General features: G+C 41.6%; 4 protein-coding genes across 14 annotated transcripts in view; 2 read left to right on the forward strand and 2 right to left on the reverse strand.

The window, feature by feature from the left end:
- Nucleotides 1-19832, reverse strand: part of LOC126952529 (tubulin beta-2A chain) — a 759189-nt gene that overhangs the window by 538429 nt on the left and 200928 nt on the right. The window contains exon 1 of one of the 10 annotated variants that reach the window (XM_050787219.1): nt 9297-9306. The exons of the other annotated variants lie outside the window; for them this stretch is intronic. The gene's annotated coding sequence lies outside the window, so the exon portion shown is untranslated. Of the gene's footprint in view, nt 1-9296; nt 9307-19832 lie in introns of those variants that run through there. 10 annotated transcript variants of the gene reach the window in all.
- Nucleotides 1-19832, forward strand: part of PRPF4B (pre-mRNA processing factor 4B) — a 908191-nt gene that overhangs the window by 514711 nt on the left and 373648 nt on the right. The gene's annotated exons all lie outside the window — the stretch shown is intronic.
- FAM50B (family with sequence similarity 50 member B) overlaps nt 1-19832 on the forward strand; it is a 667415-nt gene that overhangs the window by 501516 nt on the left and 146067 nt on the right. The gene's annotated exons all lie outside the window — the stretch shown is intronic.
- LOC126952548 (mitochondrial import receptor subunit TOM5 homolog) lies at nt 8988-9143 on the reverse strand. The gene has a single exon (XM_050787290.1). The coding sequence runs from the start codon at nt 9141-9143 to the stop codon at nt 8988-8990; it is 156 nt and encodes a 51-aa protein (XP_050643247.1).

Raw genomic sequence — 19832 nt, forward strand, 5'->3', positions numbered from 1 at the left:
AGGATTCCCTCTTTTTCTATTGATTGGAATAGTTTCAGAAGGAATGGTACCAGCTCCTCTTTGTACCTCTGGTAGAATTCGGCTGTGAATCCGTCTGGTCCTAGACTTTTTTTGGTTGGTAGGCTATTAATTATTGCCTCAATTTCAGAGCCTATTGTTGGTCTATTCAGGTATTCAACTTCTTCCTAGTTTATTCTTGGGAGGGTATATGTGTCCAGGAATTTATCCATTTCTTCCTAGGTTTTCTAGTTTATTTGCATAGAGGTGTTTATAGTATTCTCTGACAGTAGTTTGTATTTCTGTGGGATCGGTGGTGATATCCCCTTTATCATTTTTTATTGTGTCTGTTTGATTCTTCTCCCTTTTCTTCTTTATTAGTCTTGCTAGTGGTCTATCAATTTTGTTGATCTTTTCAAAAACCAGCTCCTGAATTCATTGATTTTTTGAAAGGTTTTTGTGTCTCTCTTTCAGTTCTGCTCTGATCTTAGTTATTTCTTGCCTTCTGTTAGCTTTTGAATTTGTTTTCTCTTGCTTCTCTAGTTCTTTTAATTATGATGTTAGGGTGTAGATTTTAGATCTTTCCTGCTTTCTCTTGTGGTCGTTTAGTGCTATGAATTTCCCTCTAACCACTGCTTTAAATGTGTCCCAGAGATTCTGGTACGTTGTGTCGTTGTTCTCATTGGTTTCAAAGAATATCTTTATTTCTGCCTTCATTTGGTTACTTACCCAGTAGTCATTCAGGAGCAGGTTGTTCAGTTTCCATGTAGTTGTGCAGTTTTGAGTGAATTTCTTAATCCTGAGTTCTAATTTGATTGCACTGTGGTCTGAGAGACAGTTTGTTGTGATTTCTGTTCTTTTACATTTGCTGAGGAGTGCTTTACTTCCAATTATGTGGTCAGTTTTAGAATAAGTGTGATGTGATGCTGAGAAGAATGTATATTCTGTTGATTTGGGGTGGAGAGTTCCATAGATGTCTATTAGGTCTGCTTGTTGCAGAGCAGAGTTCAGGTCCTGGGTACCCTTGTTAACCTTCTGTCTTGTTGATCTAATATTGACAGTGGGGTGTTAAAGTCTCCCATTATTATTGTATGGGAGTCTAAGTCTCTTTGTAGGTCTCTAAGGACTTGCTTTATGAATCTGTGTGCTCCTGTATTGGATGCATATCTATTTAGGATAGTTAGCGCTTCTTGTTGAATTGATCCCTTTACCATTATGTAATGGTCTTCTTCATCTCTTTTGATCTTTGTTCGTTTAAAATCTGTTTTATCAGAGACTAGAATTGCAACCCCTACTTTTTTTTTTTTTTTTTGCTTTCCATTTGCTTGGTAGATCTTCCTCCATCCCTTTATTTTGAGCCTATGTGTGTCTCTGCATGTGGATGGGTCTCCTGAACACAGCACCCTGATGGGTCTTGACTCTTTATCCAATTTGCCAGTCTGTGTCTTTTAATTGGGGTATTTAGCCCATTTACATTTAAGGTTAATATTGTTATGTGTGAATTTGATCCTGTCATTATGATGTTAGCTGGTTATTTTGCCCATTAATTGATGCAGTTTCTTTCAGAAACGAAGGTGGAGAGGAACCAGAAGACTGGAGGTAGACAGACATGAAGCTCACATTGAATCATGGAAACAATGCAGATACCACAGATGATGACCCAGTGGGCTCCATGTGCATCCTGGGAAAGCATTGATACTGATAACCAGATGAGCCATCTGTGAACGCTTAGAAGGGAAGAGGACATCACAGGTGGCCAACGCCCATTCACCCAAGAACAAGGGAGGCTGGACTGACCTCAGACACTTTTTGGGTAATATTACTAAACTGATAGATTGGGGTGGATGGGGACATGGACATAGTGTATTTGGGTTTCTAGAAGACAAAGCTTCTCATTATGTCTTTATGAAGGACCCAGGACCTTGCCTGGATCAGCAAGTACAGCAGGTATGACTGTTCAGGGTGAAGGTGAGGGTTGGTCTAAATGGCTTCTGAAGCTCTTATCAACCTTGAGATAACACATCTGCAGAATTAAAAGCATCCAAATAGAACAAATTTTGTTTGGTTACAGGTTTGTTTTTTGTTTTAAATCATCATTTCCACGTTGAATTTGTTTGCACACATTCTTCAGCCTTTGGGACCTCCAAAGATCAATGCGTACAACCCTGAAAGTTACAAAAGAAAGATCAAATTACTTTAAATTTACCTTTGGTGATAAGTATGTTTTGTGATATCTTTATGTTTTTGTAATTTAAAATGGTATATATTGCTGCAAAACAAAGTACCCCAGAACTTTGCAGCTTAAATAAACAAGCATTTGTTATCTCATAGTTTCTGTGAGTCAGGAATCCAGGAGCAGTTTATTGGGTAGTTCTGGCTCCAGGCCTCTCATGAGGTTGAAGTCACGATGTCAGCCAGGGCTGCAGTCACATCTGAAGGCCCAACTGCTGGGCAACCTGCTGCAGGCAGCATCATTGTTGGCAGGCCTCAGGTCTTCACTGGTTGTTAGCCAGAGACTTTAATTCTTTTCTCCATGAACCTTTCCATTGACTGCCTCAGTGTCCTCATACAATAGCATCTGGCTTCCCCAAAGTGTGTGATATGAGAGAGACGGAAGCCACGGTCTTTCATAACCTAGTGTCGGAAGTGGCATTCCATTCCTCGTGCTGTATTCCATTGATCACAAAGACCAACCCCAGTAAAATGAAGAAGGGAATTGCATAAGGGGTGAATGGCTTACCTGGGTAGGAAGACAGGATGTGTTAGCCTGTTCCTCTTGGGAGCTAGCTAACACAACAGATAACAATGAACCGATGGATTCACTTAGCCATAGTACCTGATTTCAGGGTGTATTCTGTATGAATGGAAATTTAATTTGATTAAACCTGTGAAGGACATTAAAATATCATGGTGGCTTTTAATATAATAAATTGCCGGTAAGACATGGAGTGAATAAAGTTGCTATACATTGCACTGATTCCCATTTATTTACATGTCACAGCTTTGTTTCACTAAGGCAGACCCCTGGTTACCATGGCAACAGCTCAGAGGTAAATTTCCCTGAAGCACAAATGCCATGTGAGAAGCAAAATTAAGGAGACTTAGAACAAAGAGCAGAAAAAGTGTCTTTATTTTTGCAAGTAGGCCTGGTCAATTTAAAATTGTGCAAGAAAAGCCAAAGAGAGCCTCAAAAAGAGGTGATGCATAGCTTCATTTAAAAGAAACATTTTAAAAATGAGGGACTTGATAGAAAGTACTTCAAAACACGCAGAGCACATGCATTATGCAGACATTTAAATACAAATCTGGGATGGGATGGGGAACAGAGAGGAAGTGGGAGGTGCTGGGCAGAGTTAGGGGTGAGGAGAAGAAACTGGGTCCAGAGCAGGTGTCCTGAATCAATTTGGTTCAGTGGTTTGTTCCTGGTGTGGCCCGTGGTTTCAGCTAAAAAGTTGCTCAGTTGGCCTCTCAGCCTCTCAGACACCTGCCCTCTTCCCAAAGCTGCTTTCAGCAATGTTAGCCTGTTATTTTGAGGCTCCCAAATAAGGACATTGTGCCTGTGGAAAACGTCAGAAATCTCAAAACAGACCTCCAAGTGCTCTTTCTTTGCTTGTTAATTTTATATAAGAAGGAAGGGAAAAAATCAACACAGTCCATGTAAAACACATTTTTAGGGAAACAAAGAAAAATGTGCCTTAGAAGTTCGAGGTAGGAACTTCTTCTAAATGCCAACTCAAGGCCTTCCTAGAGCAAGTGACTTCCCCATCCCCTGAGAATGATGTTCTGGTAGCAAGTGAAAAAAGAAGGCAACTAACAGTGTCTGGCATGTTCATTAAAATTTCCTGCTATCATTGTGAGTTTGTCATTTCCCCTGTGTAATTGGGTCCATTTTTGTTTTTATACTTAAGGCTGTGTTTCAAAGGTATACAGATTCACCACTTTCACATCTTCTGTTGGAGAGTTGCTGTGATCATTAATTAATAACTTCCTTTATCCTATTACTGCTTTTTGTCTATTCTAATTTTTCATATTAATTTTGCTATGTCATTTTTCTTTGAATTAGTAGTGGTCTTTCTGGATTATTAAATTTTTGGTGTGTTTCTTGCAAACATCAATTGGCTCAACTTTCTTTTTCATCCAATTTCAGAGTCTTTATTTAGAAATAGATGAGTTTAATCTATTTACATTTATTGAATGACTATTATTTTTTGATTCATTCTACCACCTACTTTTTTGTTTTCAATTTACCATGACTTTTTCCTCTTATCCTTTTGTTCTTTTTTCCTTCCTTCTATTGTATTGTCTTCTTTTCTTCTATAATTTTTGAGGTTAAATATTTAGTCTCCATTCTTTTTGTAGTTATGACATTTTTGACGTATTCATAAATTTATATTTTAAATAAAGCAACAAGTTAATAAATATGTTTGTCTTACTTCTCAAAAAGGCAAGGACATCTAAGCCCCTTCCATCCCTCCCCTTCCATGTGTTATTAAGTATTAAAGTTTCATCATGTTTTAAACTTTCCCTCCAGAGTGAGTTATGATTAAAAGTTTAAGAGCCAATTTTATGTGAATCTACCAGCAGACTGTTTTGTGGATTCATGTCTTTTCTTGATAAAGTATATCCTTTAGTAGTTCTTTGAGCAAGAATTCAGAGAGTAGTCAAATCTCTTAGATTTTATTCATTTGAAATGTATTAATTTACCCTCCCTCTTGAATGATGGACTTGCTGGTTACAAAAGTTTAAGTTTTCAATTATCTTTCTTATCCCTTTGAAGATACCATTGTGTTGCTTTCTGACATTTGTAATTGCTAATGAGGAGCCTGATTGTGACTTTCTTCAAAAATTTATTTCACTAGTTTTTTCTTCAGTAAGTTTTAAGATTTTTTTTTCCTTGGCTTTCCGTAACTTCATCTGTGTTATTCTGCTTGTTAGTTTGTTTCCCTTGAAATTTGGCACAGCTTTTGATATAAGGAGTCCTGTCCTGAGTTCTAGAATCTCAGCTATTTTCTACTCGACCCTCGCTCCTCCTATTTATCTCTCTTTTCCCCTTCTAGAATTCTCATAGATTAATACTGGGTCTTCTCTTTCTATCCTCCACATCTTTTATTTTTATTTCTGTATTTTATATCTCTTATCACAAATGTGTTCTGTTTTGGATGATTTCTTCAACTATACCTTCCAGTTAATCAATTTTCTCTTCAGTTTCGTGTAAGCTATTGTTCAACCTGTGAAAAATTATTGTTTCAGTGACCACAATTTCTCTTTCTAGAATTTCTATTTGTCTAATTTTTAAGTCCAATGTTCTTTTCCTTTTTATGTTCTATTATAATCTATTTCTTCCTTTGTTTAAAAGTTATTTTCTGATTGCTCTGCTATCCATTGTTCTTTCTATATTTTTCTTTTTTTTTTTTTTTTTTTTTTTTTTTTTTTTTTTTGAGACGGAGTCTCGCTCTGTCGCTGGGGCTGGAGTGCAGTGGCCGGATCTCAGCTCACTGCAAGCTCCGCCTCCCGGGTTTACGCCATTCTCCTGCCTCAGCCTCCTGTGTAGCTGGGACTACAGGCGCCCGCCACCTCGCCCGGCTAGTTTTTTGTGTTTTTTTAGTAGAGACGGGGTTTCACCGTGTTAGCCAGGATGGTCTCGATCTCCTGACCTCGTGATCCGCCCGTCTCGGCCTCCCAAAGTGCTGGGATTACAGGCTTGAGCCACCGCGCCCGGCCTCTTTCTGTATTTTTCTCCCATTTATTGTGCAGTTAGTTAACATTGTTGTACCAGTGTTTGATATTACTTCCTTATCTGCCTTGTAATTTTTGTCTGTGAGCTCATCTTCAATAGGAATACCTTTTGCAAAGGTCTCACAGGTACCCTGAGTTGCTAAGGGCTTCCTATGGGAATGTTTCCCCACTGCCTCTGAAACTGTTCCAGAACTGGAATCGTTTTCTGTTAGAGATCTTGACCCTGTATAGGTAGTGTTAAGAATTCTAGCCACATATCAACAATCAGCAGAAGTTATGGCTTCCAGTTTCTAACAATTGATTTAATTTTCACCAACAGCCCAGGGCCAGAGACCCGCTTCCTGATTGTATCACAGGTCATATTCAGAGTTTTCCTAGTCTCAATTCATATACAAAATTACATTGTTTTGTGGCTCCAGGTATCATGGAATAGCCTAGTTTCAGGAGTTCCTAAAACTTTGACCCTAATCCGTAACATCACAACCCCAGCTCCTATAATGTATTTCCAGTTTAGTTACATTTATGTGCCATACAATTTTGCCTCTCACTCAGTGAAGTAGATTTTCTACTTTTTTTCTGGTACCTGGCAGCTTTTTTACTTACTTTCAGCCCCTAAACCTGTTTTAAGAATAAATCTATGGGGCCGGGCATGGCGGCTCATGCCTGTAATCCCAGCACTTTAGGAGGCCAAGGTGGGCGGATCATAAGGTCAGGAGATCGAGGGAGACCATCCTGGCTAACACGGTGAAACCCTGTCTCTACTAAAAGAAATACAAAAAATTAGCCGGGCTTGGGGGCGGGCGCCTGTAGTCCCAGCTACTTGGGAAGCTGAGGCAGGAGAATGGCGGGAATCCAGGAGGCAGAGCTTGCCCTGAGCCAAGATCGCACCACTGCACTCCAGCCTGGGCAACAGAGCAAGACTCTGTCTCAAAAAAAAAAAAAAAAAAGAATAAATCTATGGGGTCAGGAGAGAGGCTCCCTGCAGCAGTTTATTCTGTCATCTTGAGTTTAAATCCCAAGAACAATGTTTTTACTTAGAGCTCATGTTTATCTGGGTTGCTTTTCAGAGGACATAAGGGGAACTTAAGAATCTCCTCAAATTACTTTTTAGGGCTGCCGCTGTTGGTAGCTTAGGAGTGAGAACAGATCAGAGAAGGACACAATCAATATGTTATATTAGGCTATTTTTCCTGTTCTCTTTATTATTTTTGTAAAAATTGATTTTAGGGGCAAATATACGCTGAAGATATTGTGAAGAAACCCCTCAGAAACTCTGTATTTTATGCTTCTTAAAATGTATCTTAAAGTTTACGTGCTTAATGAACTTTAATTTTATACTTTCATAACTCCAAGCTTTTAAAAGGAGAACATAGAAATAATTTGATGTTTACAAAGGAAATGACTGGGTGTATATTTTACTAATACAACACAAAGCTAAACTTCCGAACAGAAGAAGAGACAACATGGCTCAGTTATAACAACAATAATTTTTTTTTTTTTTTTTAATGAAGTCTTGCTCAGTTGCCCAGGCTGGAGTGCAGTGGTGCGACCTTGGCTCACTGCAACCTCCCCCACCCGGGTTCAAGCGATTCTCCTGCCTCAGCCTCCCGAGTTGCTGGGACCACAGGTGCGTGCCACCACACCCAGCCAATTTTTTGTATTTTTAGTATAGACAGGGTTTCACCGTGTTAGCCAGGATGGTTTTGATTTCCTGACCTCGTGATCTGCCTACCTCGGCCTCTCAAAGTGCTGGGATTACAGGCATGAGCCTCCGTGCTCAGCCCACAATAATAACTTTTAAAAGATTACAAGAAAAGAAAGGGAAAAGGCTAGAATAAACCCTATGGTGTTGGATTTATGAAGGTATCAGTATGAACTCACACTTTTTAAATATAAATATAAATAGAGGGATGAATATCAATGTGAATATGTATGGATTAGTATACATGCATTTACTTCTAGCTGTGTTTGCTTAAATGGCCTGAAAGCATTGACACCTCTGTAGCAACGAACACATCTAGTGCCCAGATCTTGGTTTCAAAATACCACTCTTCAATAAAAGAACCAAGAATCCATGGAGAAGTGGCTGATTCCAGAGCTGGGGCAGGGAATATACAATAAAAAGTGCCTGGAGTGTCTTGAAATGTCAAAAAATAAGGAAATGCTCAAAAAAGGATGACACTTCTCAAAAGGACACTGGAACTCCTTCAGGGAGCAACCAATGACCAAAGAGGAAACAATTTGAGCAACAAAATTATAACCCACAGAATAAAGTCAATATCCAGGAACCTATACTGATAAATACATAATTAAAGGAATAAATATTAGAGAAAGAAGAGACAGCTCTTCCTTACAGAATTCCAATTAGTCAATTAGAAAGAATAAAGGAAACAGAAAAACACTCTTTGTGTGTTTTCTTTTTTCTTAATTGGTACATTCATTAAAAACCTAGACTAAGCCAGGAGTGGTGGCTCACGCCTGTAATCCCAGCACTTTGGGAGGCCAAGGGGTGTGGATCACAAGTTCTGGAGATTGAGACCATCCTGGCCAACATGATGAAACCCTGTCTCTACTAAAAATACAAAAATTAGCCGGGCGTGGTGGTGCACGCCTGTAGTCCCAGCTACTCAGGAGGCTGAGGTGGAAGAATTGCTTGAACCCAGGAGGCGGAGGTTCCAGTGAGCTGAGATCTGAGATCACGCCACTGCACTCCAGCCTGGGCAACAGAGTGAGACTCTGTAAAAAAAAACAAAAACAAAAACAAAACATAGACTAATAATCCTGTGTTTAAATAGCATTGTGGTTGTGTGCTGACTTCCATAAAACATGACTAATTGTAAGGGACTCCATAAATACACTTCGTACAGAAGTAAAAAGGTAAACAGAAATGACTGACAAAACAGTGCCATTTCAGACATAGTTCCCTTAATTATTAATACATGCTAGAAAATGGAGTTTGACATTATTTACAATTATACCAACATTTACAGAGGCCAAATGTCACAAGCATAATGGCACACCCTGACCACAAGATGTCTTTTCATACCTCTCAAATAGTTTTATATTTTAGCTGTAGTTTTATATTTTGGCTAAGAACAAGCTTAGCTGAGCCAAACTTGTTCTTAACAAGCAGAATTTTTATACCCAACCATTAAAGAGTCTCTTACAGTTTTCTGGGCCTATTTGCTTGCAAAGAGTTGTGGAAACTGTAACCAGGTTCTGCATATTATACATTCACACGTGATACTCAATCTTCATATGCTGTGCAATTTCTTTAAGATAAAAGGAATGATTTGCAGCAGGGCCACGTAGATGAGGAAGTTCCGTATGGAGGAGATCACATCCTCACACACCTTCCATTTCATCCCCTCTATATCCAGCTTCTGCACAAGGCCCTGGATCTGGAACATTGTGACTCTGACTCACCATCCTTCAGCTGCCGCTGAAAATCACTCTTAGAACACCACAGTAATTGTTGCAGACATGATCTGCTGATGGATATCAACAAAATTGAGCCAAAGTTTCAGGGTAAATGGGATATTTGCATAGTCTCAAAGTATCTACCCCCGCCCTCGATTATTATTAATTACAAAGAGAAAGATACAAACTTTAGAATGGAGAAGCCCAGCAGACCTGACCTTAACCACGTTGGCAAAGTTAATACCAGTAATGAGGCATATTGATGTCACGTGCCCTTGGATATGATGGACTGAGGAGAGTGCGTTGCTTCTATGATGTTCTTTTCAGAAATGCATAACCTCAAAATAATGAAACCAAAAGATGAACTCAAATTGAGGGGAAAACCTACAATTCTTCAAAATCGCCAAGGTTATAAGAAACAAGGAAAGACTGAAGAGCCATCTGAGGCTGGAGGAGACCAAGGAGGCAAGGCCAAGTGCAAGGTGAAATCTTGGATTGGATCCTGGACCAGAAAAAAAAAAGGCATTAGCTGGAAAACTGGGAGAATATGAAAAAAACTATAGTTTAGTATTGTATCAGTGCTAATTTCATAGTTTTGGTCCCTGAACTCTGGGTACAGAGACATTAATGTTAGGGGAGTCTGGGTGAAGGGTGTACAGGAATTCTAAGAAATATTTTTAAAACTTTTATGTAAGTCTAAAATTATTGCAAACTGAAAAGTTTTTTTTTATGTTGGGAACATTCTAAATCTTGTCTTCTAGCTATTTTGAAATATAGAGTTGGCCCTTGAACAAGTGTTGAGCTGTGAAGGTCCACTTGTAAGTAGATCTTATTCCACCTCAGCCACCCCTGAGACAGCAAGACCCACTCCTCCTTGTCCACCTCCTCCTTATTGTACTCAATGTGAAGACGACAAAGGTCAAGACCTTTCTGATAGTCCATTTCCTCTTAATAAATAGTCAATATATTTTTTCTTCCATATGATTTTCTTTGTTTTAGAAGCAGGGTCTTACTCTGTTGCCCAGGCTCAAGTGCAGTGGTGTGATCATAGCTCACTGCAGCTTCAAACTCCCAGCCTCAAGTGATCCTCTCACCTCAGCCTCTCAGGTAGCTAGAACTACAGGTGCATGCCACCACACCCAGCTAATTTATTTTAATTTTTGTAGAGTTTGGGTCTTGCTATGTTGCCCAGGCTGGCCTTAAACTCTTAGTCTCAAGTGATCCTCCCACCCCAGCTTCCTAAGGTGCTGGGATTAAAGTCATGAGTCACTGTGCCCCACCCTTATCATTTTCTTAATAACATTTTCTTTTTTCTAGCTCACTTTATTGTAAGAATACAGTACATAATACATAGATGAAATATGTGTTAATTGACTATTTACATTATCAGTAGAACTTCTTGTGAACAGTAGGCTATTGGTAGTTAATTTTCAGGGAAGTCAAAAGTTATTCACAGATTTTCAACTGCACGAGGGGGTTGGCCCTCCCACTACTCCCACGTTGTCCAAAGGTCAACTGTACCATAAATTCTTGTTAACTATAGTCACCCTACTGTGCTATCAAACCCTAGAATCTATTCCTTTTGTCTAACTGTATTTTGTACCCAATGTTCCCAGCACAAACGTGATAAATGTTTGAGGTGATGAATATTCCAATTACCCTGATTTGATCATTACACACTGTATGCATGTATCAAAAAAACCTCATGTATCCCATGAATACATGCAACAATTATGCATCAATTTCAAAGTCATTTTTTTAAGGGAGGCAGAGTTTGTGGTTGTGAGGAAACTTCTGGTAGTGTGAAGCTAACCATGGGGGTTTAGGCTGCTGGTGGGAGGATGCACTGTGGCTGTGGGCTCCTCCTGCAGCTAGCTGCCCAGGCAGAGGGACGGCTCCTTCCTCCAGCTGGGGAACAACGGTGAGGAGTTATAAAGGGAAGAGCACTCATTAATACAGGATGAGTGAAAGAGCTATGGGATTGAAAAGACTCATTTGAGGTGTTAAAACTGAACGTGAAAATGGAGATGCATGATGAAGCTTCCGCAAATCCTACAATCTCCAAAAGGCCAGGTGGGGAGTGGGAGAGCAAGGAACCAGGGGAGAAAGAAAAGTGGAGGAGCGCATTTAGGAACACTGAAGGCTAAGTGATTAGAAAGAGCTCTTCCAGCCTGGGGAAAGGAAAAGGGGCCAAAGGATACTTTGAGAAAATGTGATTCAACTCATCAGTCATTACTCAATTATAGATGATCAGATAGAGATTGTAAGGTAACTGTTTCCATTTTAGTGTTCAAATATTTTATATCTTGCTCTAAATTGAATATTACATTAAAAATTTTTTTTAGTTTTGTATATTTATAGACATTTTAAAAATGCCTATAGATAGTTGGTGCTCCTTCTAACCTCAGCAAAATAGGGACCCTCCCCGCATGATGGAGAGAGGGACCAAAAAGAAAACTCAAACGAAGACCCTCGCTTCACAGAAATGGCGTGTCTTTTTTCTCTGGAATAAAATAAGTAATTTCATGGGCCCATGAAATGCAAACAGGCTTCTGATGATTGTGGAATGGAATCTTATGCAAAAAAAAAGAAAAAAAAGAAAGAAAAAAAAGAGTCTTTCCCTGCAGCCAGCCAGTGTTTAGGCAGCACCTGCCACACACCCAGGACGGGGACAGCTGCCTTGGAGAATACGCAGATGGTGAGTTTTGCTCACCAGAAATAATGAATAAGAATTTCTTGGAGAAGAGCTTTCAGTGCTACTGAAGGCCTGCACATCCCAGGGAGCTTCCGCCACAAAGCCAGCAGCAAAAGCCCTGACGGTCCCCTCCAGTAGGGGAGAGATAGGCGGTGAGATGAAAGGGAAGCAAGAAGGGAATGAGGAGAGAAGGGAGGCAGTGGGAAATCATGGGATGGGGAAGAGGGAGAGATGCAGGGGCTGCCCAAGGCCCGGTATGGAACTTCGGAGGAGAGTAACATCCAGAGGAGGTTCTGAGATGCTTATTTGGTGGCACACTATGCAAACCCCTTGGATGAGGACCTCACTTTTAAAAAAGCCTGCAGCACAGTTCTTCACTATTCCTCTGGGCTTATGTTCCTTTGAATTCCACTTCCTGCAGAGATTGGACCTGAGCGGCACTAGCAATTCAGTGGGGTTACAAATAACGGCCTTGAAGTTTCTTCCAAATGGAATATTCTATGATCTTTGATTATTTCTAGACAACAAAGCCAGGGCCACAGAAGCAGATAAAATAAAGAATCAAGACCTGTACTGAACACTTAGAACCCCTACGTTCTGCTCTAGAAAGAGAGGGGAAGTATTGAGTGCTCTGAATTTGTTCCGTCTCCCATTGCCACACAGGATGCAATCATCCTCCCACCTCATGCTTTGCTGTTTTCATGACTAGACATCAGTTTTTTCTTTGACTTGACCATGAGCAGGGGATGATGGAAACATGAACTGAGCCTTTCAGGTGTTAATCAATTTCTTTTAGAGAGCCTGGATTCCTCCCTTCAGAGCCCCTCCTCTTTCCCTTCTCAGGTCTAGTGATGCTCAGTAGGGACTAGGGCTTGTATTCCTACTCCCCTATCTACTGGGCACCAGCACTCTAACAAAAAAAAATTTTAAGCACTTCTCAGACTGCTAAACATGAGAGAGACAAATCTTACCACATTTTGTATTTTTGGCCCTTTTCCCTCAACTTAGCACTGAGTTCACACCCCCCCCCCCCCCCGCCTGACTGCAGTTGAATGTTGAGTCATCCATTCCACTCATGCCCTTTTCCCAGACTTCATAAGACTCATGTTTCAGAGAAGCTTCCATGGAGCCAGAGCAGGCCTGATTCTACAAATCTTCCCAGTGGTGCCTTCCCAGCAGTTACTGAGATGATGTGAGAGACATGCTGGAAACATTTAAGACCATAGAGCATTTAAGGCCTTCTACAATCTGTCCCAATATACCTTTCCAGTCTTTAATTTTCCCCACTGACAGAGCAGGAGCCTCACCATCTTGGACAAGCACCACCATTTTAAAGTTGCCCTTGATCAAAAACCACCTAAATCCAAAAGGCATCAGCCTAATGGCTAAGGTCAGCATGACCATAAACCACAAATGACATCTCTGACCAGAAACATTCCAACCCTAAGATAAATCCCTCCCTGACCAGAGACATGCCAGCCCTGAGATAATCTCCCCTCCTGCCGGAGAGATGTCAGCCCCAAGATAACCTCTCCTCCAACCAGAGACATTCCAACCTCACAATAAACTTCTCCACACAGAAACATTCCAAGCCTGTGATAAGCTCTTTCACCCTAAATCCAGTGAATACTCCTAGTCTGTAAGAGAGAGCGCTCCTGACCAAAATCAGCCAGATGCCCCTCTCAGGTTTATTCTCCAAAATAAACCTGTGTTTGACTGTTGAGCTGCTTTTCGTGTTTCTTTTCTCTTTCTTTAACTCTTACACCCATTATTCATATATATAACTCTTACACCCATTATTCATATGTAGAATATATACAAATCACATCTATCAATCAAAGCAAATACTACTTGCCAAGAATTGAGCTACATGCTAAGGTTACAGTGGAGCAAAAACAACAAAGTCCCTTTCTTCTTAAAGCTTATAGTCTATTGGATAAATACATATTAAATATTTAACTGTAAAAGCAATATATTTCAGATGTGAAAAGTGCTGTAAGAACTGTAATATAATTTAAAAATACATATATAGCCTTTCTCCTCAGTTGGTACACAGCTTCAAAAACCCTTGGAGTTTTCTGAATGGTAGGAATGTCTTTGTGATGCTAATGAGGTGATGCCCAGTGGGCCTCTACATAGCCTCAGTATGGGGGCTGGCCACCAGAAAGACTAACCATGTGATTATAGGGTTGCACTTTCAGCTACCCAACTTCCAGGGAATGGAGGCCTCAAGATCGAGTTCAACTATGTGGCCAATTGTTCAATCTATCATGCTTATATAATGAAACACCAATAAAAACTCTAGACACCAAAGCTCATTGGAACTTTCTGGTTGGTGAAGATGGTATTGAATAAATGGGCTTGCTGCTTGACACACATAGAAGCCAATACTATGGCACTAGCTTTTGAGAGAAGAAAAGCTTTATTGCAAGACCAGCCAGCAAGGAGACAGGAGATGCAGTTCACATCTATCTCACTGATTTGGGATCTGGGGCAAGTTTGAAGGGTTGAGAGGGCAAGAGAAAGGATTTAGGAATGTTGACTTGGCAGAGTCTGATGGGAGAGCTTCAAACAAACCATTTACAGTAAGGATTTTAGCCCCAGATCTTCTGGGCCAACAGATCCCTTTTGAAAGAGTTCCAGCATTCAGGTTCCAGTCATTTCCCAGTCTTTTGATTCCCCAGAGAGGAATCCTTGTACCAGGTGTTGTTAAAGGTCAAACCTTTTTCTATTGCACATCCCTGGCCTACATGACTTGAAGTTTTCACTCCGTTATGCCTACAAGGTGACTTGACGTCCTGTTATCAACAGAATAGGCCTAGTTTGGGCTGGTCCTGTGGTCACAAACACAGTAATGTGCTGGGAGGAAGAAGTACCTGGATTCCATGGGGAGAGGGCTTGGGTGCTCTGTGTCCTCTCCACCCCATCCTATGTATCTTTATTTGGCTGTTCCTCATCAGTATCACTTGTAATAAAACTATAATTATAAGCACAGTGCTTTCCTGATTTCTGTGAGTCACTCTAGTGAATTTTTGAGACTGAGTTGGGGATTGTGGGAACCCCTGAATTTGTAGCCAAGTCAAATAGAAGTGCAATTGGCCTGGGATCTCCAAAGTGCACCTGTCATCTGAAAGGGGTACAGTCTTATTGGGGTTGAGCCCTTTAATTTGGGGGCTCTGCACTAACTTTAGATGGTATCAGAATTGAACTGAATTGCAGACCACCCAGCTGGTGTCAGAGCATTGGTGCCAGAATGTAAGTGCATATAACAAGGGGGCTGTCTGGACGGAGGGATCAGGAAAGGCTTGAGGAGTGGCATTTAGGCTGAGACCCACTGATGAGCTTGAGAGGTTGGAGAATACATTTCTCTTCCATCCCCTTCATACTTCTTCCTTCCTGGTCTTGCACTTGGAATTCCCCTTGCCTCAGTCTACCTAATTTCTACCCATCCCTCCAGATCCAGCTTAAACCCACATCCCTATGCCTTCCCAGCTGAGGTTGAGCCCCAGTGTTCCCATCCTCACTTCTACTACCACGACTTTTTTGTCTGCTTCACCCACTTTGAAACGCATGGATTGTTGTTCTTTTGCTGCATCCATTTCGTCCAAAAAGTAAGCAACTTGGATTCAAAGTCCATGACTTCCACACCGTAATAATAATGAAGTTACAGTCACACACAGAGCTAGCAGCTACTGTGCGGCTTAACTTGCAGCAGGTCCTATCCTACACCCTTCCCATGGGTTGCCTCCTCTAACCCCTGTGATAAATTTATGAGGTGGACATTATTATCCCCATTTCAGAGGTAAGGAAACTGAGGCCAGGAGAGGCTAAATAACAGATTTCCATAGCTAGGGGAGAGAAAAGCTTTAATACTAGGGGCCTATTCATATTTTTTATGAGATGAGGGGCTCTACAGTTGTAAGCAGAGCTAACTCCTGTTTTTATCATTTTCGCAGCACTTTTCTGCATGATCAAAGTTGCGTAAAGGCAGTCCATGAAAATCTAAAATTTTGTTTCCAGGTAACAGGTAACAAGAAAAGGAGCTGTGAAATGTCAGCCCTTCTTCTGAGGGGTGAAGCCCCTGGCCCCACACCAGAAACTCTTTGGGCCTTTGCGCAGGTGTGAGTCAGCATGCACTGCACCCAGGGGCAGGGGTGAGGCACCTACACCCAGGTGCTAATGTCTTTCTTCATTGGCCACTCCTCATTCAACAACTAGGCATGAAGTGCCTTCTGGATGCTAGGGACAGGAGGCCCAACCTGAATACAACACGGCCTCTGCTGTTAAGGAGCTAGCAGTCCTTAGAGAGAATGAGGAGTAATGAGAGATTACAAATCCAGTGACAATCCCTTCAAGACAGCATGATGCCCATGCAGTGCCTCTGTGCAAATCAGGAAAAGGCACCCCCTCTGAGTGGACCCAGAGCTTGACAAGTAGGACTCTCGGAGTGAAGAGGTGTCCCCCAACCCCTGCCCCCAGGGGAGCACAGGGCTGACTGTCAGCCTCCTCAGCCCCCTTGGTCCCCACCTGCAGAGCACTGGTTTGGCAGAAGTGAGGGAGGTACCCGCACCCCTAACCCGGATTGGCCAAAATGGTCTGGGAGGGATGAGAGAGTGAGGAAGTTAAGAATGGAGCCCTGGAATCGGAGTCAGACTCAGGCTCAAATCCTCCCACCAACATGATCTCAAGCAAGCAAATTCACCGCTGAGCTCAATTTCTTCATTCAAAAATGAAAAAGTAGAAGAAGGTGATGATGACGTTGATGTTGCCCAACTCAAGGGTTATTCTGAAGATTAAAAGAGGAAATGCGTGTATAGTTCTCGGCACAGAGTATACTCTTAATAAACATTAGTTCTTGTTGTTTTTAATGAGCTGAGACCTGAAGGATCAATAACACAGGAAGCACGCATGGGGAGGGAGGGGGGCTCGAGTGTAAAGGGAATCTGAGCTGCTAAGGTGGGCCCCCTTCCTGGCCCTGCCATCAACCGCAGCTTTCCCTGACCAACTTCTGCAAGTTCCTCCCGTGTACCCCAGGTCTTCCAGTGTTACAATAGGTAGCTAGCCAGGCACGAGCAAGGCAGGAGAGGGCTCCCCAACACCCGCCCACCAGAAATGTCAGGGGACCATCAGGTGATGGTTTGGCAGTTGCCACACTGCCTCTCTAAAAATGAGACTCGGCAGACAGCACCAGGGAAAGGCAATTTCCTGGTGGCCCACAGCTGTCACACTAAGGTGATAATTGGTTGCAGGCACCAGGGAAAGGCAATTTCCCAGTATATAAAAACACTTGAAATTGGGAGTCAGAAGCTTCCAGTAAAATCTCATGGATCTGGGGAGTAAGCTTGGACATGCGCATTAAGAGACATGACCTTCAGGGGCATTCCACCGGAAAGGTAAGAAAGTCTCAGACGAGCAGGTGTACAACTCTAGTCAACACACGGCACGTGCTCACCTCCCAGGCATAAAGAGGGCACCGCGTGCAGGCAGCCCACACGAAGAGAAAAATGAAGGGAAAGGGTCACAAGATGCCGGAAAGGGGCTAGCGTATAAAGTCCCAGGATCAAGGTTAAATGGAGCACTTGGCTTCCAAGTCGCCTGCTGGGATCTCTTCCAAGTGTACTTTCCTTTCTTTCCTGCTCTAAAGCTTTTAAATAAACATCCACTCTGCTCTGAAACTTGCCTTGGTCTCTTTTTTCTGCCTTATGCCCCTCAGTCAAATTCTTTTTTCTGAGGAGACGAGAGTTGAGGCTGCTGCAGACCCATACGATTCTCCACCAGTAACTTGGATATTCGCCGCCCCAACACGAGGAAGGGACCTGCTGTCTTGTCTTCCAAGGATTTCCGCAAGGCTGATCCATCTTCCTCCCGATTCCCAGCATAAAGATGTTCCGTGCATTCTTAAGGTCTGCAATGCCCGAGGATTGAACTCAGCCAGCCCCATTGTGAGAGGCGAGAGGAGCAGTGCCCGGGGGCAGCTGGGCAGAGACAGGTCACTTCTACTTCCTCCCTTCTACTTCTTCCTCTTGGCCACCAGTCTCCTCCTACTTTAGTGCAGTAAGAACTCCTTCCAGGCTCCTTCCAGTGCACTTTTCTGAATTAAAATTCAGAAAAACACTCTGATACATCTGCTGAGTGTGTGTGCTTGTGTGTGTGTGTGTGCGTGTCCGTGTGCGCATCTGTGAGTACGTGTTCCTGGGAGTGTGCTTGCGTGTGCCTATCTTGTGTATATGTCTGTGTGTCTGTGTGTGTACATCTGTGTCAGTGTGTGTGCATATCTGTGTGTCTTAGTATGTGTGTCTCTGTGTGTCTGAGTGTGTCTCTGTGTGTGTGCATAGAAAGCACAGGGTCAGAAATGAGGCAGGAGTCATTTATTTAAACACACACTTTTCTCCATTGATCCCAGGGTTAGTCCCTGGAGAGAGAGCACAGAGGGCACAGGGTTTGCAGGCAGGAAGCGGGTGACTGAGTGGACCCAAAATAAACCCTTGCACACACAGCCAAATGATTTGCAACAAGGGTACCAAATCATTCAGTGGAAATAGGGCAGTCTTTTTACCAAATAATGCCGAGAAAACTGGATATTCATACGCTGAAGAATAAATTTGAACGCTTTCCTTACATGATATACAAAAATTAACTCAAAATGGATCAGAAACATAAATATTAAAGCTAAAACTATAAAAAATCTACAGGAAAACATAGGAGAAAAGCTTCACAACACTGGCTTTGGCAATGATTTCTTGGGAATGACAACAAAAGTGCAAGTGACAGAAGAAAAAATGATCACTTGGACTTAAATAAGATTAAAAACTGTTGTCCATCAAAAGACACAGTGAAAGGGCAACCCATGGAATGGGAGAAAAAACTGCCAACCAAAAATATATAGAGCACTCCCACAATGCAACACAAAAAATCCAAGCAACCCAATTCAAAAATGGGCAAAGAACTTGCATAGACATTTCTCCAAAGAAGACACACAAACGGCCAATAAACACATGAAAAGAAGCGCTCGGCATCACTATCATTAGGGAGATGCAAATCAAAATGCAAGTCAAATCCATAATAAGCTATCACTTTATACCCATTAGGGTGGCTATTATTTAAACACAAACAAACAAAATGGAAAATAGCAAGTGCTGGCGAGGATGTGGAGAAATTGGAACCCTGGCGGATTACTAGCGGGAGTGTAAAATGGTGCCCGTTGCTGAGAAAAATAGTTTGGCAATTCCTCAAAAGTTAAACATAGAGTTACCACGTGATCCAGCAATTCCACTTGTGGGTATACACCCAAAAGAATTGAAAGGAGGGGCTCAAATAGATACTTTGTTCATAGCAGCTTTATTCACAACAGCTGAAAAGTGGAAACCCAACGATTCATCAGTGGAGGAGTAGATAAACAAAATGGAGTATATTCACACAATGGAATATGATTCAGCCTTAAAGAGGAAGGAAATCCTGTCACATGCCACAACACGAGGGAAACTTGAGAACGTTATGCTAAACCAGCCAGTCCCTGGAGAGACAAATACCATGTGATTGCACTCGTATGACGTACCCAGAGGAGTCAGGCTCACAGAGACAGAAAATAGAAGAGGGATTGCCAGGAGCTGGGGGAGGAGAATTGGGAGTTAGCGTTTAAGGGGTGCAGAGTTTCAGTTTGGGAAGATGGAAAAATTCCAGAGATGGATGGTGGCAATTGTTGCATAACATTATAAATGTACTTAAATGCCACTGGCCTTTAGACTTAAAAATGGTTTAAATGATTAATTTTATCTATATTTTACCAATTATATATACACATGTGTATACATTATACATATATGTGTATTTATACACATATATAGTCTGTATATATATACTACATTATACACATATATATGTCTGTGTATATATGTACTATTTATACACTACATTATACACATGTCTGTGTATGTATACTGTATATATACTATATATGTATATATACTGTATATATACTATATAT

This window comes from Macaca thibetana, chromosome 4, assembly GCF_024542745.1.
Source record: "Macaca thibetana thibetana isolate TM-01 chromosome 4, ASM2454274v1, whole genome shotgun sequence".
In the NCBI taxonomy this organism is placed as follows: domain Eukaryota; kingdom Metazoa; phylum Chordata; class Mammalia; order Primates; family Cercopithecidae; genus Macaca; species Macaca thibetana.

Coding starts and splice junctions, on each gene's coding strand:
- LOC126952548 (XM_050787290.1), bottom strand. CDS start 9,143: ATGTTCCAGATCCAGGGCCTTGTGCAGAAGCTGGATATAGAGGGGATG.